This window comes from Pristiophorus japonicus, chromosome 10 (genome assembly GCF_044704955.1).
Source record: "Pristiophorus japonicus isolate sPriJap1 chromosome 10, sPriJap1.hap1, whole genome shotgun sequence".
NCBI lineage: Eukaryota > Metazoa > Chordata > Chondrichthyes > Pristiophoridae > Pristiophorus > Pristiophorus japonicus.
In genome coordinates, this window is record NC_091986.1 from 131,392,906 (window position 1) to 131,420,465 (window position 27,560).

The 27,560-nt window shown below is 57.6% G+C and overlaps 1 protein-coding gene across 1 annotated transcript in view; it reads left to right on the forward strand.

The window, feature by feature from the left end:
- LOC139274796 (interleukin-18 receptor 1-like) overlaps nt 1-27,560 on the forward strand; it is a 177,904-nt gene that overhangs the window by 23,072 nt on the left and 127,272 nt on the right. Inside the window, exon 2 of the mRNA XM_070891490.1 lies at nt 3,218-3,341. Coding sequence (XP_070747591.1) covers nt 3,295-3,341 — 47 coding nt within the window. The 5' untranslated portion in view covers nt 3,218-3,294. The remainder of the gene's footprint in view (nt 1-3,217; nt 3,342-27,560) is intronic.

Sequence of the window (27,560 nt, forward strand, 5' to 3'; positions counted from 1 at the left end):
GCCATTTAGGACCGAGATGAGGAGAAACTTCTTCACTCAGAGAATTGTGAACTTGTGGAATTCTCTACCACAGAAAGTTGTTGAGGCCAGTTCATTAGATATATTCAAAAGGGAGTTAGATGTGGCCCTTACTGCTAAAGGGATCAAGGGGTATGGAGAGAAAACAGGAATGGGGTACTGAAGTTGCATGATCAGCCATGATTATATTGAATAGTGGTGCAGGTTCGAAGGGCCGAATGGCCTACTCTTGCACCTATTTTCTATGTTTCTATGTTGCAAACACTTCCAACCTGCATACAGCTCAAAAGTCTCTTCCAAATCCTGAAGGCTTCAGCTTCTGACATTGGAAAGTGAACAACTGTGAAATGGTTGCTTTTATACCACTTCTGCAGCTGTCAACTGGCCAAAGTAATGGAGAGTCACTGAGAACCCGACTCCACATACCTGGTGTGAAACCTGAGGCACGGCAAACCCGTCAAAAGGTTGGTAAAATTGTAAGTGCCTGCTTTTAACCATCTTAACTATCATTTAAGCACCTTTTAATTATGTAAATGACCTGTCCCGCCGCTTGCTGTCGGGTCTGCAATCCAAATGCAGACATGACATGTCAGAAACTCACATGTAGCTGGGTTCAGAGCAGGATCGCGACCATTTTGACAGCCCGCTCCAAACCTGCACTCACAGGGCTGGGAATATTCTGGCCAGTCTGTGTTATCACTGAACCTGTCGCAATAGTAACAATTAGGAACAGAGAGAATGCAAACTTCCTCCTTGTTCATTCAACTTCACATGTAGATAACACAAATATGGAAATAACAGTGACATTATCCTTTTAAGAATTTTGCCATACTGAGAGCACATGTTCTTCCCTGTCTCCCTGTCTCCATATAGATGGCCTCCTTGTTAAGTACACAATGTAAAATCTATTGTATCATGGAGAGGACAAATTATTTGTTAAGGCAAGTCATTTGTTATCATTCAGATCTGCTGAGAAACCACCATTTTCATTGCCTCAGGGACATTTTATGCAAAGTGATAGTGCTCAGATACCAAATTGAATTACATGTGGCAAGTGCAGAAATTCATGATATTAGTTGCAAAATACCATGCCACCAAATCATTTGCTTTAATCATGATATCTACTTTACTTATTTAATTGCACGATAGAAAATATTGTAAAAATATCTTCCTGAAATTCTGTTAAAATAATGAGGGCAATGGTAGCATAATGGTTATGTTATTAGATTAGTAATCCGGAGGCCTGGGCTAATGATCTGGAAATTGAGCTCAGGAATTTCACTTTATTTAATAAATAAATCTGAAATGAAAAGCTAGTATCAGTAATGGTGACCATGTAACTACTGGATTGTCATAAAAACCCATGTGGCTCACTAATGTCTTGTAGGGAAGGAAATCTGCCGTCCTTACCCAGTTTGGCCTATATATGACTCCAGACCCTCAGCAATGTGGTTCACTCTTAACAGCCCTCTGAAATGGCCCAGCAAGCCACTCAGTTAAGGATAATTAGGGATGGGCAATACTCTGCCAACGCCACCCACACCCAATGAATAAAAAAAAAAGTACCTATCCAATTTTACAACCTTCATGATGCAACCCTGGCTATTTATTTCCACTAATGACATTTCCATGTACAGGAACAAAGACCACCTGCATCCATCGCTGTAATATCACCACCTCTGCCCCAACTCCGTCAATCTGCTGCTGAACCGCTCATCGCTGACCTTCAGACTTCATTAATCCAGGCTGTTCTGACTGGCCTCCCATCGTCCATAAACTTCACTTCATCACAAAACTCTGGTGACTATATCCTATTTGACGATGGCCCAGAATTTGCGGTCCAGATGACGACGAGCTGGCAGCATTCCCTGTCATTTTGCCTTTTAAACTGACTGCAACATTCAGATTTAGCACATGCGCAGCCTAACGTAGAAATGTTGAAGTTGTGCTCTGTCATTCACTGCTCCTCCATAGGCTGCGCTGTGCCCCCCACCCATTCAGTGTAATCTCTCTGGACACTGACGAAAACTTTGACTCTTCTGCTGTAATTACACTGTTAAATTCCCCACTAATTGTTAGACCCAAAGGGATTTGATGTAATTGGGGTTTTAACAGCATATTGACTGTTAAGCAAAGGCTATGGCCCTGAAAAATGAATTCTAATTTTGTGCAGTGTCAAATTTATCTAGTTTAATAAAAATTTACATTTTTAAGAATTAAAAAAAAAGTAGTGGTTATGTTACTGGACTAGTAATCCAGAGGCCTAGACTGATGAGTTGAAATCCACCATGGCAATTATGGAATTTAAATTCAGTTAATTAAATAAATGTGGAATAAAAAGCGAGTATCAGTAATGGTGACCATGAAATTACTGGATTGTTGTAAAAACCCATCTGGTTCACTAATGTCCTTAAGGGAAGGAAATCTGTCGTCCTTACCTGGTCTGGTCTATATGTGACTCCTAGACCCACAGCAATGTGGTTGATTCTTAACAATCTAACTAGCAAGACACTCAGTTTTATTCAAGAAGGCTGCCAACCACCACGTTCTCAGGGCAATTAGTGATGAGAAATAAATGCTGGCCTTGCCGGCAATGTTCACATCCCGTGAACGAATAAAAAAAAACATTGGCCCCCACGCTTCAAATTTAAAATTCTCATCCTTGTATTTAAATCCCTCTATGGCCTTGCTCCTTTGCATCTCTATAATTTTCTCTATCCCTACAATCACCAATTCTTTTGACTCCAGCCTTCTGTGGAACACGCTGTCCCCATACCTCATTATTAGCAGCAGTGTCTTCAGCCACATAGGTCCCATTCTCTACAATTCCCATCCTAAATTTCTCCACCTCCCTCTCCTCCTTTCAGACCTCATTAAAATTCACCTATTTGACCAAGCTTTTGATCACCACTCTTAATATGTTCTCCTTTGACACTGTATGTATCCCCCCTCCCCCAGTCTGTGAAGCACCTTTATATATTTTTCTAATTAAAGGTGCAATATAAATGATTATTTATGTATATCAGTGATTATTTATGTATATCAGTGGTGAGATCACATTTGGAATAAAATGTGCAGTAATGACACCTTATTTCATAAGGACTTTTGGTATTTTTTTGCTCTGATCACTGGGTGTAAAAGTATAAAATGCGTTTCCTTTAGTTTTAATTTGAATAAAGCAAATTCTTTTTCTAAACAGCAAGCAGATTGCTAAAGGAATAACCCATAACAGGAGCTTCAATCCAGGCAGAAGGAGTGCAGAAAGGATTCTATGAAATGGAGAGAAAATGTAATCTGGACGGAGAGTGGATTAATAGTTCAAGGTAATTGGGGTAAAATCTTCACTGCTGGGGAGCAAATATTTTTGCCATATTTTTGTGTTCACTTCTGAATTTCACCCGGAGTAAACCTTACTTACCATGTTCTGGAATATAAGATATTTCAAATAATAAGATACATTTCTGCCAATCTGGTATGGGAGATTTTACAATGAATTTTACACCACAGAAACAGGCCAATTGACCCTAACAGGTCTATCCCAATGTTTATGCTCCACCCAAGCCTTCTCCCATCTTACTTCAACTCACCCTATCAACATATTCTTCTATCCCTTACTTCCTCATGTATTTATCAAGCTTCCCCTTAAATGTATTGATGCTACTCGTCTCAACCATTCTATGTGGTAGCAAGTTCCACATTCTCACAGAAATTTCTCCTGAATTCCTTATTAGATTTATTAGTAACTATCTTATATTTATGGCCCCTAGTTTTGGACTCGCACACAAGTGGAAACATTTTCTCTACACCTACTCTATCATTCATAATTTTAAAGACCCCTATTAGGTCATCTCTCAGTCTTTTCTAGAGAAGAGAGCCCCAGCCTGTTCAGTATTTCCTGACAGATGTACCCTCTCAGTTCTGGTATCATCCTTGTAAATCTTTTTTGCACTTTCTCCAGTGTTTCTACATCCTTTTTGTAATATGGAGACCAGAACTAAGTGTGGTCTAATCAAGGTTCTATATTAGTTTAACATAACTTTTCTGCTTTTGAATTTGATTCTTCGAGAAATGAACCCCAGTGCTTTGTTTGCATTTTATGGCTTTGCTAACCTGCATTGCTACTTTTAATGATTTGTGAATCTGTACCCCTAGATCCCTTTGCACTTCTACCCCATAAAGTGGCCTCTTTATTCCTCCTACCAAAATGCACCACCTTACACTTATCTATATTGGAAATTCATTTTCCATTTACATGCTGTTTCTGCAAGTTTGTTAGGAGGCGAAATTGGGCTCTGTAGCCTCTCTTTTTTGGGCACTACAAGGCCTTTTAAACAACCAAAATGATGTCCCTGAAATGTGCATACACTTCCAATGGGAAGTGCGCCAGATGCCATATTTGTAACCTAATGACCGCCAGCAGCATGCAGTGCAAGCAAATTATGACATCAGTGTGTAATGTTGGTTTGATGTCAGCACTACCATTTTGGAGCTCCACGTTCCAGCCTTAAAGTTGCACAGCTGAAAACGTGTTCAACGGCATGAAGAACACCCCCAACCCCCCACCCCCATTGCTATTTAAAGAGATCATCAACTAGTTGCAGATTAGTTGCTGGATTATTTCTTCTGGATGTTACTGCAATTCTATGCATTTTGGGTGCTTTTCCATCTTGTTTAAAGTTACAATAATCTACAGGTAGCGGTCTGGGTGGTGCTGAAGTACTTTTTGGTGACTTAAAGGCTTGTGGACAAATCAATTGCTTCCAGACATGGCTGGCCTAGTAGGGCTTCCTCCTGACATTGAGCATGACTGGGAGAATATGCTGAGGCCATGCAGAGCAGACAGGTGCTAGTCCTTGTGCATGAAACTCTTTTTGGAGTTCACCTGCAAAACATAAAACATTAAACGGTGCCGACACTCCAGACATTTACAAGGCCCTTTTTTTTTTCGCCCCTTTTTTTTGTTTTTTTTTGTGTTTTTCTTTTTTTGGTTTTTTTTTGGGCACTAAAATCACAATTTTCCCCAGTGCCCCCTATAAAAGGGAAGGGGGACACTAAAAGCACCGGCAATTAAAACAAATTAAACTTAAAAACGTAAAATCAAATTAAAATTTGGTTGCCGGGCGTGATGATGCACTCCAGTCCCTCCGGTGCCCACCTCTCGCGGAAGGCCGCGAGCGTACCGGTGGACACCGCGTGCTCCATCTCCAAGGACACCCTGGACCGGATGTAAGAGCGGAAGAGAGGCAGGCAGTCAGGTTGAACGACCCCCTCGACCGCCCGCTGCCTGGTCCGGCTGATGGCACCCTTGGCCGTGCCCAGGAGCAGTCCTACGAGGAGGCCTTCGGACCTACCCGCTCCCCTCCGCACAGGGTGCCCAAAGATCAGGAGAGTGGGACTGAAGTGCAGCCAGAATTTCAGGAGCAGCCCCTTCAAATAATAAAACAGGGGCTGCAACCTTGTGCATTCCATAAAAACATGGAACACAGACTCTTTCAGACCGCAGAAATTGCAGGCGGCCTGGGAGTCCGTGAACCGGCTTAAAAATTTGTTGCACGGCACTGCTCCGTGCACCACCCTCCAGGCCAAGTCCCCGATGAATAGTGGGAGAACCCCTGCGTAGAGTGCCCTCCATCGGGGACCCCCGCCTCCTCTGGACGGCAAGATGGTACGCCATGGCGTGTCCGGACGGCCGGCGAGGATGGCAAAGTTGAGGGTGTGCAGGAGCAGCCCGTACAGGAAACCCCTCCGCGCGGAACTGAAAGGCACGGAGGGGATTTCCCCGAGGCGGCTCAAGTTGTGAGGCGCCGGCCCCCGAGGGAGGTTCCGGGGTTTGGCGCCGATGAGGAATTCCGTCCGGACGGGGGTCAGTTCGGACGGGATCTCCCCACGTGCTTGAGCCTCCTCGATGCACCTAACGGAGTCAGGGCCCAGAGCTGTTTTTAGCGACTCGATGGCATCGGCCGCGTGGCGGACGTTGGCAGAGTTTAGGCGCCGCGCCAGCATGTCTGGCGCCATCCAGCCCGCTCCTCCGCCATCGAGCAGGTCCCTGACCCTGGTCACCTCACCAGCCACAGCCCTCTCTTCCGACCGCCACATGAAACCTCGGCCGTGGAGGTACGGATTCCCGAGCAGCGGCTCCTGCAGGACGGCCGCCACTCCAGCCGGCGGAGAGCTGCGCTTGGTGGAGACTTTGTTCCAGACCCTGATGAGTTCCCTGTAAAAGACAGGCAGCTCCCGGAGGGCGGTCCTGGCACCCCCCAAGTTCACAAACAGGAGCTGCGTGTCATAATTGAGGTCGAGCTGCTGGCGGAAGAAATACCTCGCCAGAGCACACCACCTAGGAGGGGGCTCGACGTAAAGGTATCTCTGCAGGGTCTGAAGACGGAAAGTCGCGAGCTGGGCGCTGACGCACACCAACGACTGACCGCCCTCCTCAAGCGGGAGACTCAATACCGCGGCAGAGACCCAGTGCTTCCTGTTGTTCCAGAAGAAGTCCACCAGCTTCTTCTGTATCTTGGCGACAAACGCAGGGGGAGGGGTCAAAGTGACCAGCCGGTACCACAACATTGCGGCCACCAGCTGGTTTATGACTAGCGCTCGACCCCTGTAGGACAGCACTCGGAGCAGTCCTGTCCAGCGCCCTAGGCGAGCGGCGACCTTGGCCTCCAGCTCCTGCCAGTTCGCCGGCCAGGCTCCCTCGTCGGGGCTAAGGTAGACTCCCAGATAGAGGAGATGGGTCGTGCTCCAGGCAAAAGGCCTGAGCTCCTCCGGCAGGGAGTCCACCCGCCACTGACCCACCAGGAGTCCGGAACATTTCTCCCAGTTGATCCTGGCGGAGGACGGGGCCGAGTAAATCTCCTGGCACTCACGCATCCTCCGCAGGTCAGCGGGATCCTCTACCGCGAGGAGCACGTCATCGGCGTAAGCCGAGAGGACGACCTCCACGCCCGGCCCTTGCAGAGCCAGTCCCGTCAACCTCGTCCGCAAGAGGCGCAGGAAAGGCTCCACGCAAACGGCGTATAACTGGCCGGACATGGGGCATCCCTGGCGCACCCCTCTCCTAAAGCGAAGGGGCGTCGTCAAGGACCCGTTAACCTCAATCAGACACTCCGCGGCGGCGTACAAAAGTCGGATCCGGGCGACGAAATGCGTCTCGAACCCGAAAGCGCGCAGAGTTCCGAGCAGATAGTCGTGATCCACCCTGTCGAACGCCTTCTCTTGGTCGAGGGATAGGAAGGCGACCGACAGACCAGCCTCCTGGGAACAATGGATGAGGTCCCGGACCAGATGGATGTTATCGTGGATTGTCCGGCCCGGGACCGTGTATGACTGGTCGGGGTGGATCATGTGGTCCAGCACGGCACCAAGGCGAGCAGACATCGCCCTGGCGAAGATTTTGTAGTCCGTGCTGAGGAGGGAGACCGGGCGCCAGTTCTTAAGGAGGCGGAGATCGCCCTTCTTAGGCAGCAGGACGATGACTGCCCTGCGCCAAGAGAGGGGCATCTCCCCGGTCGCCAGACTTTCCCCCAGGACCCGCGCGTAGTCGCCCCCCAGGACGTCCCAGAACGCCCTGTGGAACTCCACGGTCAGCCCGTCCAGCCCCGGGGATTTTCCCCTCGAGAGCCGGGCGAGGGCACCGGTCAGCTCCGCCAGGCTTAGCGGAGCTTCCAGATTTTCGGCGCCCTCCGGGCTGACCTTCGGCAGGTCCTCCCACAAAACTCTACGCGCTTCCTCGCTGGACGGATCCGGAGAGAACAGAGCCCCGTAATATTCACGGGCCCTGTTGTTGACGCCCTCCGGATCCGAGACGAGAGAGCCGTCGTCGGCCAGCAGCGTAAAGAGCTGCTTACGGACACTCTGCCTTTTTTCCAGCGAGTAGAAGAAGGGGGAGCCGCGGTCCAGATCCCGCAGGAACCGGATCCGCGACCTCACGAACGCGCCTCGGGACCCGACGAGCTGCAGGTCCTTCAGCGCGGCCCTCTTCGCTTCGTACACCGTCCGCAGGGCCGGGTCCTGGACGACTTGACCGAGACGGGCTTCCAGGTCGAGCACCTCTTTTTCTCGGCGCCCGACTCTGGCCACCCGCCTCTTGGTCGACCCCCTCGCGTACTCTTGACAGAAGACGCGGACGTGAGCCTTGCCCACGTCCCACCATAGCCTCAAGGAGGGGAAGCCCCCCTGCTTCCTTCTCCAGTCGGACCAGAATCGACGGAACGAGTCCTGGAACCGCACGTCCTCCAGCAGCCGGTTGTTAAAGTGCCAGTACGCGGACCCCGTCCTCGCGCGGAGCGAAGCGAGCTCCGCCCACACCAGGTGGTGGTCCGAACACGGCACCGGCCGCATGGAGGCCGCCGGGACGCAGGAAACGTACGCCCGAGACACGTAAAGGCGGTCGACTCTAGACCATCCAACTCCAGGCCCCACCCAAGTAAAGGCGCTGGAGTCGGGGTGGAGATTTCGCCAGACGTCCAGCAAGTCGAAGGACCCGACCAGGTCCCTCAACTTCTCCATCGCCGTCATGCACTGCGGGGCACCGGAGCGGTCCCTCGCCTCGAAGGTGCAGTTAAAATCCCCCCCGAGGACAATGCAGTCGCCGACGTCGACGGAGCCAAGAAGAGCGGTCACCTCTTCAAAGAAGCGCGTTTGCTGCGGGCCGGGCTGAGGGGCGTACACGTTCACGAGATGGAGCAGCACGTCCCCCAGGCGAACCGTTACGTGCAGCAAGCGGCTTGGCACTGGCTCCTCGACCCCCAAGATCTCCGGCTGAAAATGCGGGCCCAGCAAGATGGCCACCCCACTAGAAATGTCGGTGAGGTGGCTCATGCGGACCTCTCCTTGCCATTCCAGGAGCCACGTGGCTTCGTCTCCCGGAACGGTGTGGGTTTCTTGCAGGAAGCACACCGCATATTTCCCCTCCCGCAGGAGCGAAAAATTGTCAAATCTACGGCGTGCCCCTCTGCCGCCGTTGATGTTGAGGCTGGCTATGGTTATCTTCATGGCAAAAGCATAGTGCAACCTCTACCTTAACCTATTGTGGGGGAGGGAGCGGAGTCTTTTGTTGAGCTCCGCTCCCTCCGCAGCCCAGCGAGGAGTCCCTCGAGCTCGCGCAGCTCAAGGTGTTACGCCTTTGTCAAGGGCCCGCCCGCGGCCAAGGTTTTAACGTCGGCGCGGACGGACGCCTTGATCAGCTCTGGCTCGGACCATTTTTCCAGGGCCAGTCGGGCTTGGTCGCAGCGACCCCGGCTCTGGGCCAAAAAGTCCCGGAGTTCCTTTGCAGGAATGAGGATGGTCTCGGCGGCGGCCGCGAGCAGATCCACCGCCTCGCTGGCGGTGGTCTCTAGTTCTTCTCCCGTGTCCCCCACCGAGTCCCTGTCCTCCTCCGGGAGGTGGCCGCCAGCAGCCGGCCCATCGACCGCACAAGGCACGGCAAATGAACCGGCCGCTCCAACCGGCCCTGGCTCTGCCCCGATCCCACCCCCAGGATCGTTGGCAGAGGAGTCCCCACTAGGCTCTTTTAAAAATGGTGCTGGGTCGGGAAGCGACAGCGGAAGGGGTTCCCCCTCCGCCCCAGGAACCGGGGAACAAGGAGAGACCCGGCCATAGGAAATCCCAAGGCTCCCCAAGTGCTCCAGCTCCAAAGTAAGGGGCGAGGGTGGGTGTTCCTCCCCCTCCCCGCTGCCACCCCCCGGCCCAGCATGTACAGTATCATTAAAATCAGTTGTTTCATTCTCTGCCGGGTCGAGCAAATCCCGGGGGAAGTTGGGTATTGGCTGGGCGGGCTCAGGTTCGGCCTTTTCGGCCCCGCCCGCCTCAGTCCCCGGGACGCCCGGCCCGGCGGCAATGCTTTCCTCCGCGCTCCCCATGCCCCCCACGACGGGCAGATCCTCCACGCCATCCCCGGGAGGCTGAGGCTGGGCAGCCTCAACTGTCTCACCCTCCCCGGGGACAGACTCCTCTCGCCTACGGCGCAGCTTGGGGGCGCTGGTGGGGGACGCGGGACACGCGGCGGGCACCGCCTCCTCCGCGGAGGGATGTTGTTCCCCCTCCGCCTCATTGGGGCGGTGCCTCTTTTTGTTCCTGGGGGCGCGCGGAGGCAGGGAGACCTCCATGTCTGCCGAGGCCTCCCGCTCCGCCCCCCCCTTTTCCTCTTCTTGCCCACGCCCGGGCCCCTCTGTGGTGTTATTCAAGGGCTCGGGCACGGGCTCGGGGCACCCCGCGCTCGCCGGTGACTGGGTTGGGCCGAGAGCGGTAAACAAATTGTCTGGCGCACCGAGGGGACCCGCCTCTGGATGTTTTGCCTTGTCCCGCGCCTTCCTTCCGTTCGGACGCTCTCCCTCCCCCCCGCCGGAGGCCCCGAAAACAAAGGCCTCCGACGATGCCCGCGCACCCATGGCTCCCGGCACGCGGACGCAACTAGGGGGAGGGGTGGCGGCGGCGCCAGCCTTGGCCGCCTTCGGTGGTTTGGCGGCCTTGGAGGCGGGGCAGTTCTTGCGAACGTGCCCCACCTCCTTGCAGGCATGGCACCGCACGCCGTCCGACGTCCAGAAGACGCGGTAGGCAGTCCCCTCGTGCACCACATTAAAATTTCCCTCCGTCGTGTCCTCCCGCGCCAGCCGGACAAAGAGCTGGCGGCGGAAGGAGAACACGTGGCGCAGGCTGTTCTCCCTGAGGCCGAGCGGTATGGGGTTGATCCCTGACCTTACCTCCCCCAGTTGTTGTAGGTGAGGGAGGAGGAGCTCAGCGGGAACAAAGGGCGGGACGTTCGACACGATGACCCTCTGCGCGGTGGCCTCGAGAGGATCCACCGGCAGGAACGTCCCGCCCACCGTGAGCCCCCTTTCGAGGGCCAGGGACACCGCCCGCTCCGACCCCAGGAAGAAAACAGCCTTCCCAGACATCTTGGAGGCCGCGACAATGGCCGAGGGGCCGACTACCCCAGCCATCGCCCGCACGCACTCCTCGATGCTCATTGTGGGGTGAGTGTAGCTCTTGACCCCGTGTTTCTTCGTAATGAGTCTGAATGGTGGCAGGGCAGCGGGTGGCGCAGGAGGTGCCGTGGAAGCGGTTGCCACCTGCGCATATGTCTTCGCTGGCCCTGCCACCGGCGTGGATGGGGTCGCCATCACGGGGTCCCTTTAAGGGCTACACCCACCCCAAAGTCACAGGCCTTAATGGTCTTTATTAGCCTCGTTGGTGTTTGAGCAGAGGGAGCTCTGAAAGAGGCACACCTCTCCCCTTGTTAATGATTGGGGAGGGGCCTTGTTCCCTCTGCTCAGTGTCTTAATTGTTTTTTTTTAAATTAGGAGAAAGGGGCCTCAGAGAGAGAGGGGAGAAACAGAGTAACAGAGAAAGAGAGAGGGGGGTGGGAAGGGGGGGGGAACTGCGAGGGCAGGTCTCCCCTCGCAGCTGTGGGTGGGTGCACTCCCCAGATGGCAAAACACAAAAAACACAGTCCTTGGGGTGGGTCTTCAGGTGGGGGGAGAAGACGTCTTCACCTGGGGCAGCTAGAGCCACCAGGCACACACTCCTAACGATGTTAATAGGGTAAATGAGAAAAATCTTCAGCCTGGTAGCTCCAGCTATCCCAGGCTAGGCAATTGGGGGGGGGGTTCAATTGTGGGTGTTCAATTGTGGGGGGGGGCCTAGTTGTAAGCAAGGCCCCCACACACACTACCACACACACACACACCCCCCGCGATGTTCCGGCCCTCAGTGGTCTTCTTTCCTCCCCCCACCGATACAACAAAGTCTGTTTGGGAAATGCACCCACACCCACCTGTAGAAGATGTAGAGTCTCCCTCCTTCCACACTGGATGTTTGTTGTTGGTTTTTCCCCCTCTCTCCAACTCTTTGCAGAATGGTAAAAAGATGTACAAAGTTTTCTGCTTTTTCCTCCTCTCCCTCTGGGTGAAAGTTGGTGGTGAAGCCCCTTCCTTCCTTCTCTTCCTGGGCTGGTCTCAGGGCTCTCCAGGCAGGAGCAGAAGTTGATAGCTGCTCCTCTCTGCAGCTCAGCTCCAACTGTGCAGGACACGCCTCCACTGCTCCACAATTGGTCCTTGTGCATGAAACTCTTTTGAGTTTACCTGCAAAAACATAAACATTAAAACCATGCCACCCGACCTGGGTGACACAGCAGACATTTTCAAGGCCCCTTTTTTTTTTTTTTGGGGCGCTAAAATCAAATTTTTCCAGTGCCCCCTATAAAAGGGGAGGGGGACACTAAAAGCACCGGCAATGAAAACAAATTAAACTTTAAAACGTAAAATCAAATTAAAATTTGGTTGCCGGGCGTGATGATGCACTCCAGTCCCTCCGGTGCCCACCTCTCGCGGAAGGCCGCGAGCGTACCGGTGGACACCGCGTGCTCCATCTCCAAGGACACCCTGGACCGGATGTAAGAGCGGAAGAGAGGCAGGCAGTCAGGTTGAATGACCGCCCGCTGCCTGGACCGGCTGATGGCACCCTTGGCCGTGCCCAGGAGCAGTCCTACGAGGAGGCCTTCGGACCTACCCGCTCCTCTCCGCACAGGGTGCCCAAAGATCAGGAGAGTGGGACTGAAGTGCAGCCAGAATTTCAGGAGCAGCCCCTTCAAATAATAAAACAGGGGCTGCAACCTTGTGCATTCCATAAAAACATGGAACACGGACTCTTCCAGACCGCAGAAATTGCAGGCGGCCTGGGAGTCCGTGAACCGGCTTAAAAATTTGTTGCACGGCACTGCTCCGTGCACCACCCTCCAGGCCAAGTCCCCGATGAATAGTGGGAGGACCCCTGCGTAGAGTGCCCTCCATCGGGGACCCCCGCCTCCTCCGGACGGCAAGATGGTACGCCATGGCGTGTCCGGACGGCCGGCGAGGATGGCAAAGTTGAGGGTGTGCAGGAGCAGCCCGTACAGGAAACCCCTCCGCGCGGAACTGAAAGGCACGGAGGGGATTTCCCCGAGGCGGCTCAAGTTGTGAGGCGCCGGCCCCCGAGGGAGGTTCCGGGGTTTGGCGCCGATGAGGAATTCCGTCCGGACGGGGGTCAGTTCGGACGGGATCTCCCCACGTGCTTGAGCCTCCTCGATGCACCTAACGGAGTCAGGGCCCAGAGCTGTTTTTAGCGACTCGATGGCATCGGCCGCGTGGCGGACGTTGGCAGAATTTAGGCGCCGTGCCAGCGTGTCTGGCGCCATCCAGCCCGCTCCTCCGCCATCGAGCAGGTCCCTGACCCTGGTCACCTCACCAGCCACAGCCCTCTCTTCCGACCGCCACATAAAACCTCGGCCGTGGAGGTACGGATTCCCAAGCAGCGGTTCCTGCAGGACGGCCGCCACTCCAGCCGGCGGAGAGCTGCGCTTGGTGGAGACTTTGTTCCAGACCCTGATGAGTTCCCTGTAAAAGACAGGCAGCTCCCGGAGGGCGGTCCTGGCACCCCCCAAGTTCACAAACAGGAGCTGCGTGTCATAATTGAGGTCGAGCTGCTGGCGGAAGAAATACCTCGCCAGAGCACACCACCTAGGAGGGGGCTCGACGTAAAGGTATCTCTGCAGGGTCTGAAGACGGAAAGTCGCGAGCTGGGCGCTGACGCACACCAACGACTGACCGCCCTCCTCAAGCGGGAGACTCAAGGCCGCGGCAGAGACCCAGTGCTTCCTGTTGTTCCAGAAGAAGTCCACCAGCTTCTTCTGTATCTTGGCGACAAACGCAGGGGGAGGGGTCAAAGTGACCAGCCGGTACCACAACATTGCGGCCACCAGCTGGTTTATGACTAGCGCTCGACCCCTGTAGGACAGCACTCGGAGCAGTCCTGTCCAGCGCCCTAGGCGAGCGGCGACCTTGGCCTCCAGCTCCTGCCAGTTCGCCGGCCAGGCTCCCTCGTCGGGGCTAAGGTAGACTCCCAGATAGAGGAGATGGGTCGTGCTCCAAGCAAAAGGCCTGAGCTCCTCCGGCAGGGAGTCCACCCGCCACTGACCCACCAGGAGTCCGGAACATTTCTCCCAGTTGATCCTGGCGGAGGACGGGGCCGAGTAAATCTCCTGGCACTCACGCATCCTCCGCAGGTCAGCGGGATCCTCTACCGCGAGGAGCATGTCATCGGCGTAAGCCGAGAGGACGACCTCCACGCCCGGCCCTTGCAGAGCCAGTCCCGTCAACCTCGTCCGCAAGAGGCGCAGGAAAGGCTCCACGCAAACGGCGTATAACTGGCCGGACATGGGGCATCCCTGGCGCACCCCTCTCCTAAAGCGAAGGGGCGCCGTCAAGGATCCGTTAACCTTAATCAGACACTCCGCGGCGGCGTACAAAAGTCGGATCCGGGCGACGAAATGCGTCCCGAACCCGAAAGCGCGCAGAGTTCCGAGCAGATAGTCGTGATCCACCCTGTCGAACGCCTTCTCTTGGTCGAGGGATAGGAAGGCGACCGACAGACCAGCCTCCTGGGAACAATGGATGAGGTCCCGGACCAGATGGATGTTATCGTGGATTGTCCAGCCCGGGACCGTGTAGGACTGGTCGGGGTGGATCATGTGGTCCAGCACGGCACCAAGGCGAGCAGACATCGCCCTGGTGAAGATTTTGTAGTCCGTGCTGAGGAGGGAGACCGGGCGCCAGTTCTTAAGGAGGCGGAGATCGCCCTTCTTAGGCAGCAGGACGATGACTGCCCTGCGCCAAGAGAGGGGCATCTCCCCGGTCGCCAGACTTTCCCCCAGGACCCGCGCGTAGTCGCTCCCCAGGACGTCCCAGAACGCCCTGTGGAACTCCATGGTCAGCCCGTCCAGGCCCGGGGATTTTCCCCTCGAGAGCCGGGCGAGGGCACCGGTCAGCTCCGCCAGGCTTAGCGGAGCTTCCAGATTTTCGGCGCCCTCCGGGCTGACCTTCGGCAGGTCCTCCCACAAAACTCTACGCGCTTCCTCGCTGGACGGATCCGGAGAGAACAGAGCCCCGTAATATTCACGGGCCCTGTTGTTGACGCCCTCCGGATCCGAGACGAGAGAGCCGTCGTCGGCCAGCAGCGTCAAGAGCTGCTTACGGACACTCTGCCTTTTTTCCAGCGAGTAGAAGAAGGGGGAGCCGCGGTCCAGATCCCGCAGGAACCGGATCCGCGCCCTCACGAACGCGCCTCGGGACCCGACGAGCTGCAGGTCCTTCAGCGCGGCCTTCTTCGCTTCGTACACCGTCCGCAGGGCCGGGTCCTGGACGACTTGACCGAGACGGGCTTCCAGGTCGAGCACCTCTTTTTCTAGGCGCCCGACTCTGGCCGCTCGCCTCTTGGTCGACCCCCTCGCGTACTCTTGACAGAAGACGCGGACGTGAGCCTTGCCCACGTCCCACCATAGCCTCAAGGAGGGGAAGCCCCCCTGCTTCCTTCTCCAGTCCGACCAGAATCGACGGAACGAGTTCTGGAACCGCACGTCCTCCAGCAGCCGGTTGTTAAAGTGCCAGTACGCGGACCCCGTCCTCCTCCGGGAGGTGGCCGCCAGCAGCCGGCCCATCGACCGCACAAGGTACGGCAAATGAACCGGCCGCTCCAACCGGCCCTGGCTCTGCCCCGATCCCACCCCCAGGATCGTCGGCAGAGGAGTCCCCACTGGGCTCTTTTAAAAATGGTGCTGGGTCGGGAAATGACAGCGGAAGGGGTTCCCCCTCTGCCCCAGGAACCGGGGAACAAGGAGAGACCCGGCCATAGGAAATCCCCAGGCTCTCCAAGTGCTCCAGCCCCACAGCAAGAGGCGAGGGTGGGTGTTCCTCCCCCTCCCCGCTGCCACCCCCCGGCCCAGCATCTACAGTGTCATAATTAACATTTATTTCGGTTTCTGCCGGGTCGAGCGACTCCCGGGGGAAGTTGGGTATTGGCTGGGCGGGCTCAGGTTCGGCCTTTTCGGCCCCGCCCGCCTCAGTCCCCGGGGCGCCCGGCCCGGCGGCAATGCATTCCTCCGCGGTCCCCACACCCCCCCCGACAGGCAGATCTTCCACGCTATCCCCGGGAGGCAGAGGCTGGGCAGCCTCAACTGTCTCACCCTCCCCGGGGACAGACTCCTCCCGCCTACGGCGCTGCTTGGGGGCGCTGGTGGGGGACGCGGGACACGCGGCGGGCACCGACTCCTCCGTGGAGGGATGTTGTTCCCACTCCGCCTCAACGGAGCGGCGCCTCCTTTTGTTGCTGGAGGTGCGCTGAGGCAGGGAGACCTCCATATCTGCCGAGGCCTCCCGCTCAGCCCCCCCCTTTTTCTTTTCTTGCCCGCGCCCGGGCCCCTCTGCGGTATTGGTCAAGGGCTCAGGCACAGGCTCAGGGCACCCCGCGCTCGCCGGTGACGGGGTTGGGCCGAGCGCGGTAAACAAATTGTCTGGCGCACCGAGGGGACCCGCCTCTAGATGTTTCTCCTTGTTCCGCGCCTTCCTTCCGTTCGGACGCTCTCCCTCCCCCCCCGCCGGAGGCCCTGAAAACAAAGCCCTCCGACGATGCCCGCGCACCTATGGCTCCCGACACGCGGACGCAACTAGGGGGAGGGGTGGCGGCGGCGCCAGCCTTGGCCGCCTTCGGTGGTTTGGCGGCCTTGGAGGCGGGGCAGTTCTTGCGAATGTGCCCCACCTCTCTGCAGGCATGGCACCGCACGCCGTCCGACGTCCAGAAGACGCGGTAGGCAGTCCCCTCGTGCACCACATTAAAGTGCCCTTCTGTCATGTCCTCCCGCGCCAGCTGGACAAAGAGCTGGCGGCGGAAGGAGAACACGTGGCGCAGGCTGTTCTCCCTGAGGCCGAGCGGTATGGGGTTGATCCCCGACCTTACCTCCCCCAGTTGGTGTAGGTGAGGGAGGAGGAGCTCAGCGGAAACAAAGGGCGGGACGTTTGACACGATGACCCTCTGCGCGGTGGCCTCGAGAGGGTCCACCGTCAGGAACGTCCCGCCCACCGTGAGCCCCTTTTCAAGGGCCAGGGACACCGCCCGCTCCGACCCCAGGAAGAAAACAGCCTTCCCAGACATCTTGGAGGCCGCGACAATGGCCGAGGGGCCGACTACCCCAGCCATCGCCCGCACGCACTCCTCAATGCTCATTGTGGGGTGAGTGTAGCTCTTGACCCCGTGTTTCCTGGTTATAAGTTGAAAAGGTGGCAGGGCAGCGGGTGCCGCAGGAGGTGCCGTGGAAGCGGTTGCCACCTGCGCATACGTCTTCGCTGGCCCTGCCACCGGCGTGGATGGGGTCGCCATCACGGGGTCCCTTTAAGGGCTACACCCACCCCAAAGTCACAGGCCTTAATGGTCTTTATTGGCCTTGTATATTTAACTGAGCAGAGGAGCCCTTAACGAGGCACCACTCCCCTCGTTGGCAATTGGGGAGGGGCCTTGCTCCCTCTGCTCAGTTGTCTTAATTGGTTTTTTTTAAAAATTAATTTGGGAGAAAGGGGCCTCAGAGAGAGAGGGGAGAAACAGAGTAACAGAGAAAGAGAGAGGGGGGTGGGAAGGGCGGGGGGACTGCGAGGGCAGGTCTCCCCTCGCAGCTGTGGGTGGGTGCACTCCCCAGATGGCAAAACACAAAAAACACAGTCCTTGGGGTGGGTCTTCAGGTGGGGGGAGAAGACGTCTTCACCTGGGGCAGCTGGAGCCACCAGGCACACACTCCTAACGATGTTAATAGGGTAAATGAGAAAAATCTTCAGCCTGGTAGCTCCAGCTATCCCAGGCTAGGCAATTGGGGGGGGGGGGGTTCAATTGTGGGGGGGGCCTAGTTGTAAGCAAGGCCCCCACACACACTACCACACACACACACACCCCCCGCGATGTTCCGGCCCTCAGTGGTCTTCTTTCCTCCCCCCACCGATACAACAAAGTCTGTTTGGGAAATGCACCCACACCCACCTGTAGAAATGTAGAGTCTCCCTCCTTCCACACTGGATGTTTGTTGTTGGTTTTTCCCCCTCTCTCCAACTCTTTGCAGAAGTGGTAAAAGTTGTTAAAAGTTTTCTTTTCTCCTCCTCTCCCTCTGGGTGAAAGTTGGTGGTGAAGCCCCTTCCTTCCTTCTCTTCCTGGGCTGAACTCAGGGCTCTCCAGGCAGGAGCACAAGTTGATAGCTGCTCTCCTCACTGCTCACAGCTCCTACTGTGCAGGACACGCCTCCACTGCTCCACAATTGGTCCTTGTGCATGAAACTCTTTTGAGTTCACCTGTGAAAACATAAAAACAATAAACGGTGCCACCCGACCTGGGTGACACTCCAGACATTTTCAAGGCCCTTTTTTTCCCCCCTTTTTTTTTTTGGTTTTTTTTTTGTGTTTTTCTTTTTTTTTTTTTTTTTTGGGCACTAAAATCACAATTTTCCCCAGTGCCCCCTATAAAAGGGAAGGGGGACACTAAAAGCACCGGCAATTAAAACAAATTAAACTTTAAAACGTAAAATCAAATTAAAATTTGGTTGCCGGGCGTGATGATGCACTCCAGTCCCTCCGGTGCCCACCTCTCGCGGAAGGCCGCGAGCGTACCGGTGGACACCGCGTGCTCCATCTCCAAGGACACCCTGGACCGGATGTAAGAGCGGAAGAGAGGCAGGCAGTCAGGTTGAACGACCCCCTCGACCGCCCGCTGCCTGGACCGGCTGATGGCACCCTTGGCCGTGCCCAGGAGCAGTCCTACGAGGAGGCCTTCGGACCTACCCGCTCCCCTCCGCACAGGGTGCCCAAAGATCAGGAGAGTGGGACTGAAATGCAGCCAGAATTTCAGGAGCAGCCCCTTCAAATAGTGGAACAGGGGCTGCAACCTCGTGCATTCAATAAAAACATGGAACACGGACTCCTCCAGACCGCAGAAATTGCAGGCGGCCTGGGAGTCCGTGAACCGGCTTAAAAATTTATTGCACGGCACTGCTCCGTGCACCACCCTCCAGGCCAAGTCCCCGATGAATAGTGGGAGGACCCCTGCGTAGAGTGCCCTCCATCGGGGACCCCCGCCTCCTCCGGACGGCAAGATGGTACGCCATGGCGTGTCCGGACGGCCGGCGAGGATGGCAAAGTTGAGGGTGTGCAGGAGCAGCCCGTACAGGAAACCCCTCCGCGCGGAACTGAAAGGCACGGAGGGGATTTCCCCGAGGCGGCTCAAGTTGTGAGGCGCCGGCCCCCGAGGGAGGTTCCGGGGCTTGGCGCCGATGAGGAATTCCGTCCGGACGGGGGTCAGTTCGGACGGGATCTCCCCACGTGCTTGAGCCTCCTCGATACACCTAACGGAGTCAGGGCCCAGAGCTGTTTTTAGCGACTCGATGGCATCGGCCGCGCGGCGGACGTTGGCAGAATTTAGGCGCCGCGCCAGCGTGACTGGCGCCATCCAGCCCGCTCCTCCGCCATCGAGCAGGTCCCTGACCCTGGTCACCTCACCAGCCACAGCCCTCTCTTCCGACCGCCACATAAAACCTCGGCCGTGGAGGTACGGATTCCCGAGCAGCGGCTCCTGCAGGACGGCCGCCACTCCAGCCGGTGGAGAGCTGCGCTTGGTGGAGACTTTGTTCCAGACCCTGATGAGTTCCCTGTAAAAGACAGGCAGCTCCCGGAGGGCGGTCCTGGCACCCCCCAAGTTCACAAACAGGAGCTGCGTGTCATAATTGAGGTCGAGCTGCTGGCGGAAGAAATACCTCGCCAGAGCACACCACCTAGGAGGGGGCTCGACGTAAAGGTATCTCTGCAGGGTCTGAAGACGGAAAGTCGCGAGCTGGGCGCTGACGCACACCAACGACTGACCGCCCTCCTCAAGCGGGAGACTCAAGACCGCGGCAGAGACCCAGTGCTTCCTGTTGTTCCAGAAGAAGTCCACCAGCTTCTTCTGTATCTTGGCGACAAACGCAGGGGGAGGGGTCAAAGTGACCAGCCGGTACCACAGCATTGCGGCCACCAGCTGGTTTATGACTAGCGCTCGACCCCTGTAGGACAGCACTCGGAGCAGTCCTGTCCAGCGCCCTAGGCGAGCGGCGACCTTGGCCTCCAGCTCCTGCCAGTTCGCCGGCCAGGCTCCCTCGTCGGGGCTAAGGTAGACTCCCAGATAGAGGAGATGGGTCGTGCTCCAGGCAAAAGGCCTGAGCTCCTCCGGCAGGGAGTCCACCCGCCACTGACCCACCAGGAGTCCGGAACATTTCTCCCAGTTGATCCTGGCGGAGGACGCGGCCGAGTAAATCTCCTGGCACTCACGCATCCTCCGCAGGTCAGCGGGATCCTCTATCGCGAGGAGCACGTCATCGGCGTAAGCCGAGAGGACGACCTCCACGCCCGGCCCTTGCAGAGCCAGTCCCGTCAACCTCGTCCGCAAGAGGCGCAGGAAAGGCTCCACGCAAACGGCGTATAACTGGCCGGACATGGGGCATCCCTGGCGCACCCCTCTCCTAAAGCGAAGGGGCGCCGTCAAGGACCCGTTAACCTTAATCAGACACTCCGCGGCGGCGTACAAAAGTCGGATCCGGGCGACGAAATGCGTCCCGAACCCGAAAGCGCGCAGAGTTCCGAGCAGATAGTCGTGATCCACCCTGTCGAACGCCTTCTCTTGGTCGAGGGATAGGAAGGCGACCGACAGACCAGCCTCCTGGGAACAATGGATGAGGTCCCGGACCAGATGGATGTTATCGTGGATTGTCCGGCCCGGGACCGTGTATGACTGGTCGGGGTGGATCATGTGGTCCAGCACGGCACCAAGGCGAGCAGACATCGCCCTGGCGAAGATTTTGTAGTCCGTGCTGAGGAGGGAGACCGGGCGCCAGTTCTTAAGGAGGCGGAGATCGCCCTTCTTAGGCAGCAGGACGATGACTGCCCTGCGCCAAGAGAGGGGCATCTCCCCGGTCGCCAGACTTTCCCCCAGGACCCGCGCGTAGTCGCTCCCCAGGACGTCCCAGAACGCCCTGTGGAACTCCACGGTCAGCCCGTCCAGCCCCGGGGATTTTCCCCTCGAGAGCCGGGCGAGGGCACCGGTCAGCTCCGCCAGGCTTAGCGGAGCTTCCAGATTTTCGGCGCCCTCCGGGCCGACCTTCAGCAGGTCCTCCCACAAAACTCTACGCGCTTCCTCGCTGGACGGATCCGGAGAGAACAGAGCCCCGTAATATTCACGGACCCTGTTGTTGACGCCCTCCGGATCCGAGACGAGAGAGCCGTCGTCGGCCAGCAGCGTCAAGAGCTGCTTACGGACACTCTGCCTTTTTTCCAGCGAGTAGAAGAAGGGGGAGCCGCGGTCCAGATCCCGCAGGAACCGGATCCGCGACCTCACGAACGCGCCTCGGGACCCGACGAGCTGCAGGTCCTTCAGCGCGGCCTTCTTCGCTTCGTACACCGTCCGCAGGGCCGGGTCCTGGACGACTTGACCGAGACGGGCTTCCAGGTCGAGCACCTCTTTTTCTAGGCGCCCGACTCTGGCCGCCCGCCTCTTGGTCGACCCCCTCGCGTACTCTTGACAGAAGACGCGGACGTGAGCCTTGCCCACGTCCCACCATAGCCTCAAGGAGGGGAATCCCCCCTGCTTCCTTCTCCAGTCGGACCAGAATCGACGGAACGAGTCCTGGAACCGCACGTCCTCCAGCAGCCGGTTGTTAAAGTGCCAGTACGCGGACCCCGTCCTCGCGCGGAGCGAAGCGAGCTCCGCCCACACCAGGTGGTGGTCCGAACACGGCACCGGCCGCATGGAGGCCGCCGGGACGCAGGAAACGTACGCCCGAGACACGTAAAGGCGGTCGACTCTAGACCATCCAACTCCAGGCCTCACCCAAGTAAAGGCGCTGGAGTCGGGGTGGAGATTTCGCCAGACGTCCACCAAGTCGGAGGACCCGACCAGGTCCCTCAACTTCTCCATCGCCGTCATGCACTGCGGGGCACCGGAGCGGTCCCTCGCCTCGAGGGTGCAGTTAAAATCCCCCCCGAGGACAATGCAGTCGCCGACGTCGACGGAGCCAAGAAGAGCGGACACCTCTTCAAAGAAGCGCGTTTGCTGCGGGCCGGGATGAGGGGCGTACACGTTCACGAGATGGAGCGGCACGTCCCCCAGGCGAACCGTTACGTGCAGCAAGCGGCCTGGCACGGGCTCCTCGACCCCCAAGATCTCCGGCTGAAAATGCGGGCCCAGCAAGATGGCCACCCCACTAGAAATGGCGGTGAGGTGGCTCATGCGGACCTCTCCTTGCCATTCCAGGAGCCACGTGGCTTCGTCTCCCGGAACGGTGTGGGTTTCTTGCAGGAAGCACACCGCATATTTCCCCTCCCGCAGGAGCGAAAAATTGTCAAATCTACGGCGTGCCCCTCTGCCGCCGTTGATGTTGAGGCTGGCTATGGTTATCTTCATGGCAAAAGCATAGTGCAACCTCTACCTTAACCTATTGTGGGGGAGGGAGCGGAGTCTTTTGTTGAACTCCGCTCCCTCCGCAGCCCAGCGAGGAGTCCCTCGAGCTCGCGCAGCTCAAGGTGCTGCTCCTTTGTCAAGGGCCCGCCCGCGGCCAAGGTTTTAACGGCGGCGCGGACGGACCCCTTGATCAGCTCCGGCTCGGACCATTTTTCCAGGGCCAGTCGGGCTTGGTCGCGGCGACCCCGGCTCTGGGCCAAAAAGTCCCGGAGTTCCTTTGCAGGAATGAGGATTGCCTCAGCGGCGGCCGCGAGCAGATCCACCGCCTCCCTGGCGGTGGTCTCTAGTTCTTCTCCCGCGTCCCCCACCGAGTCCCCGTCCTCCTCCGGGAGGTGGCCGCCAGCAGCCGGCCCATCGACCGCACAAGGTACGGCAAATGAACCGGCCGCTCCAACCGGCCCTGGCTCTGCCCCGATCCCACCCCCAGGATCGTCGGCAGAGGAGTCCCCACTGGGCTCTTTTAAAAATGGTGCTGGGTCGGGAAATGACAGCGGAAGGGGTTCCCCCTCCGCCCCAGGAACCGGAGAACAAGGAGAGACCCGGCCATAGGAAATCCCCAGGCCCTCCAAGTGCACCAGCTCCAAAGTAAGGGGCGAGGGTGGGTGTTCCTCCCCCTCCCCGCTGCCACCCCCCGGCCCAGCATCTACAGTTTCATTAAAATCAATATATTGTGTTTCTGCCGGGTCGAGCAACTCCCGGGGGAAGTTGGGTAATAGCTGGGCGGGCTCAGGTTCGGCCTTTTCGGCCTCGCCCGCCTCAGTCCCCGGGACGCCCGGCCCGGCGGCTACGCATTCCTCCGCGGTCCCCACGCCCCCCACGACAGGCAGATCTTCCACTCCATCCCCGGGAGGCAGAGGCTGGGCAGCCTCAACTGTCTCACCCTCCCCGGGGAAAGACTCCTCGCGCCTGCAGCGCAATTTGGGTGCGCTGGTGGGGGACGCGGGACACGCGGCGGGCACCGACTCCTCCGCGGAGGGATGTTGTTCCCCCTCCGCGTCATTGGGGCGGTGCCTCTTTTTGTTCCTGGGGGCGCGCGGAGTCAGGGAGACCTCCATGTCTGCCGAGGCCTCCCGCTCCGCCCCCCCCTTTTCCTTTTCTTGCCCGCGCCCGGGCCCCTCTGTGGTGTTGTTCAAGGGCTCGGGCACGGGCTCGGGGCACCCCGCGCTCGCCGGTGACGGGGTTGGGCTGAGCGCGGTGGTCAAATTATCCGGCGCACTGAGGGGACCCGCCTCTTGATGTTTTGTCTTCTTCCGCGCCTTCTTTCCGGTCGGACGCTCTCCCTCCCCCCCGCCGGAGGCCCTGAAAACAAAGGCCTCCGACGATGCCTGCGCACCCATGGCTCCCGGCACGCGGACGCAACTAGGGGGAGGGGTGGCGGCGGCGCCAGCCTTGGCCGCCTTCGGTGGTTTGGCGGCCTTGGAGGCGGGGCAGTTCTTGCGAACGTGCCCCACCTCCCTGCAGGCATGGCACCGCACGCCGTCCGACGTCCAGAAGACGCGGTAGGCAGTCCCCTCGTGCACCACATTAAAAGATCCCTCCGTCGTCTCCTCCCGCGCCAGCCAGACAAAGAGCTGGCGGCGGAAGGAGAACACGTGGCGCAGGCTGTTCTCCCTGAGGCCGAGCGGTATGGGGTTGATCCCTGACCTTACCTCCCCCAGTTGTTGTAGGTGAGGGAGGAGGAGCTCAGCGGAAACAAAGGGCGGGACGTTTGAAATGATGACCCTCTGCGCGGTGGCCTCGAGAGGGTCCACCGGCAGGAACGTCCCGCCCACCGTGAGCCCCTTTTCAAGGGCCAGGGACACCGCCCGCTCCGACCCCAGGAAGAACACGGCCTTCCCAGACATCTTGGAGGCTGCGACAATGGCCGAGGGGCCGACTACCCCAGCCATCGCCCGCACGCACTCCTCAATGCTCATTGTGGGGTGAGTGTAGCTCTTGACCCCGTGTTTCCTGGTTATAAGTCTGAACGGTGGCAGGGCAGCGGGTGGCGCAGGAGGTGCCGTGGATGTGGACACCGCCTGCGCATACGTCCTTGCTGGCCCTGCCACCGGCGTGGATGGGGTCGCCATCACGGGGTCCCTTTAAGGGCTACACCCACCCCAGAGTCACAGGCCTTAATGGTCTTTAATGGCCTCGTATGTTAACTGAGCAGAGGAGCCCTTAACGAGGCACCTCTCCCCTCGTTGACAATTGGGGAGAGGCCTTGCTCCCTCTGCTCAGTTGTCTTAATTGGGTTTTTTTTTTTTTTTTTAAATTTCGGAAGAAAAGGGCTCTCAGAGAGAGAGGGGAGAAACAGAGAGTAACGGAGAAAGAGAGAGGGGGGTGGGAAGGGGGGGGGGGCTGCGAGGGCAGGTCTCCCCTCGCAGCTGTGGGTGGGTGCACTCCCCAGATGGAAAAACGCACAAAAAACACAGTCTTTGGGTTGGTCTTCAGGTGGGGGGAGAAGACGTCTTCACCTGGGGTAGCTAGAGCCACCAGGCACACACTCCTAAACGATCTTTAATAGGATGATTAATGAAAATCTTCAGCCTGGTAGCTCCAGCTATCCCAGGCTAGGCAAAATGTGGGGGGTGGGGGGGGGTTCCAATTGTGGGGGGGGGCCTAGTTGTAAGCACGGCCCCCACGCACACTACCACACACACACACACCCCCCGCGATGTTCCGGCCCTCAGTGGTCTTCTTTCCTCCCCCCACCGATACAACAAAGTCTTTTTGGGAAATGCACCCACACCCACCTGTAGAATGTTGAGTCTCCCTCCTTCCACACTGGATGTTGTTGTGGTTTTTCCCCCTCTCTCCAACTCTTTGCAGAAGTGGTAAAAGTTGTTAAAAGTTTTCTTTTCTCCTCCTCTCCCTCTGGGTGAAAGTTGGTGGTGAAGCCCCTTCCTTCCTTCTCTTCCTGGGCTGAACTCAGGGCTCTCCAGGCAGGAGCACAAGTTGATAGCTGCTCTCCTCACTGCTCACAGCTCCTACTGTGCAGGACACGCCTCCACTGCTCCACAATTGGTCCTTGTGCATGAAACTCTTTTGAGTTAAACTGCAAAAACATAAAACATGTATCCGTGCCACCCGACCTGGATGACACACACAAGACATTTACAAGGCCCCTTTTTTATTTATTTATTTATTTATTTATTTAATTTTTTTTTTTTTTTGTGGTTTTTTTTTTGGGGCACTAAAATCAAATTTTTCCTTTTTCCAGTGCCCCCTATAAAAGGAGAGGGGGACACTAAAAGCACCGGCAATTAAAACAAATTAAACTTTAAAACGTAAAATCAAATTAAAATTTGGTTGCCGGGCGTGATGATGCACTCCAGTCCCTCCGGTGCCCACCTCTCGCGGAAGGCCGCGAGCGTACCGGTGGACACCGCGTGCTCCATCTCCAAGGACACCCTGGACCGGATGTAAGAGCGGAAGAGAGGCAGGCAGTCAGGTTGAACGACCCCCTCGACCGCCCGCTGCCTGGACCGGCTGATGGCACCCTTGGCCGTGCCCAGGAGCAGTCCTACGAGGAGGCCCTCGGACCTACCCGCTCCCCTCCGCTCAGGGTGCCCAAAGATCAGGAGTGTGGGACTGAAGTGCAGCCAGAATTTCAGGAGCAGCCCCTTCAAATAATGGAACAGGGGCTGCAACCTCGTACACTCAATAAAAACATGGAACACGGACTCCTCCAGACCGCAGAAATTGCAGGCGGCCTGGGAGTCCGTGAACCGGCTTAAAAATTTATTGCACGGCACTGCTCCGTGCACCACCCTCCAGGCCAAGTCCCCGATGAATAGTGGGAGGACCCCTGCGTAGAGTGCCCTCCATCGGGGACCCCCGCCTCCTCCGGACGGCAAGATGGTACGCCATGGCGTGTCCGGACGGCCGGCGAGGATGGCAAAGTTGAGGGTGTGCAGGAGCAGCCCGTACAGGAAACCCCTCCGCGCGGAACTGAAAGGCACGGAGGGGATTTCCCCGAGGCGGCTCAAGTTGTGAGGCGCCGGCCCCCGAGGGAGGTTCCGGGGTTTGGCGCCGATGAGGAATTCCGTCCGGACGGGGGTCAGTTCGGACGGGATCTCCCCACGTGCTTGAGCCTCCTCGATACACCTAACCGAGTCAGGGCCCAGAGCTGTTTTTAGCGACTCGATGGCATCGGCCGCGTGGCGGACGTTGGCAGAATTTAGGCGCCGCGCCAGCGTGACTGGCGCCATCCAGCCCGCTCCTCCGCCATCGAGCAGGTCCCTGACCCTGGTCACCTCACCAGCCACAGCCCTCTCTTCCGACCGCCACATGAAGCCTCGGCCGTGGAGGTACGGATTCCCGAGCAGCGGCTCCTGCAGGACGGCCGCCACTCCAGCCGGTGGAGAGCTGCGCTTGGTGGAGACTTTGTTCCAGACCCTGATGAGTTCCCTGTAAAAGACAGGCAGCTCCCGGAGGGCGGTCCTGGCACCCCCCAAGTTCACAAACAGGAGCTGCGTGTCATAATTGAGGTCGAGCTGCTGGCGGAAGAAATACCTCGCCAGAGCGCACCACCTAGGAGGGGGCTCGACGTAAAGGTATCTCTGCAGGGTCTGAAGACGGAAAGTCGCGAGCTGGGCGCTGACGCACACCAACGACTGACCGCCCTCCTCAAGCGGGAGACTCAAAACCGCGGCAGAGACCCAGTGCTTCCTGTTGTTCCAGAAGAAGTCCACCAGCTTCTTCTGTATCTTGGCGACAAACGCAGGGGGAGGGGTCAAAGTGACCAGCCGGTACCACAGCATTGCGGCCACCAGCTGGTTTATGACTAGCGCTCGACCCCTGTAGGACAGCACTCGGAGCAGTCCTGTCCAGCGCCCTAGGCGAGCGGCGACCTTGGCCTCCAGCTCCTGCCAGTTCGCCGGCCAGGCTTCCTCGTCGGGGCTAAGGTAGACTCCCAGATAGAGGAGATGGGTCGTGCTCCAGGCAAAAGGCCTGAGCTCCTCCGGCAGGGAGTCCACCCGCCACTGACCCACCAGGAGTCCGGAACATTTCTCCCAGTTGATCCTGGCGGAGGACGCGGCCGAGTAAATCTCCTGGCACTCACGCATCCTCCGCAGGTCAGCGGGATCCTCTACCGCGAGGAGCACGTCATCGGCGTAAGCCGAGAGGACGACCTCCACGCCCGGCCCTTGCAGAGCCAGTCCCGTCAACCTCGTCCGCAAGAGGCGCAGGAAAGGCTCCACGCAAACGGCGTATAACTGGCCGGACAT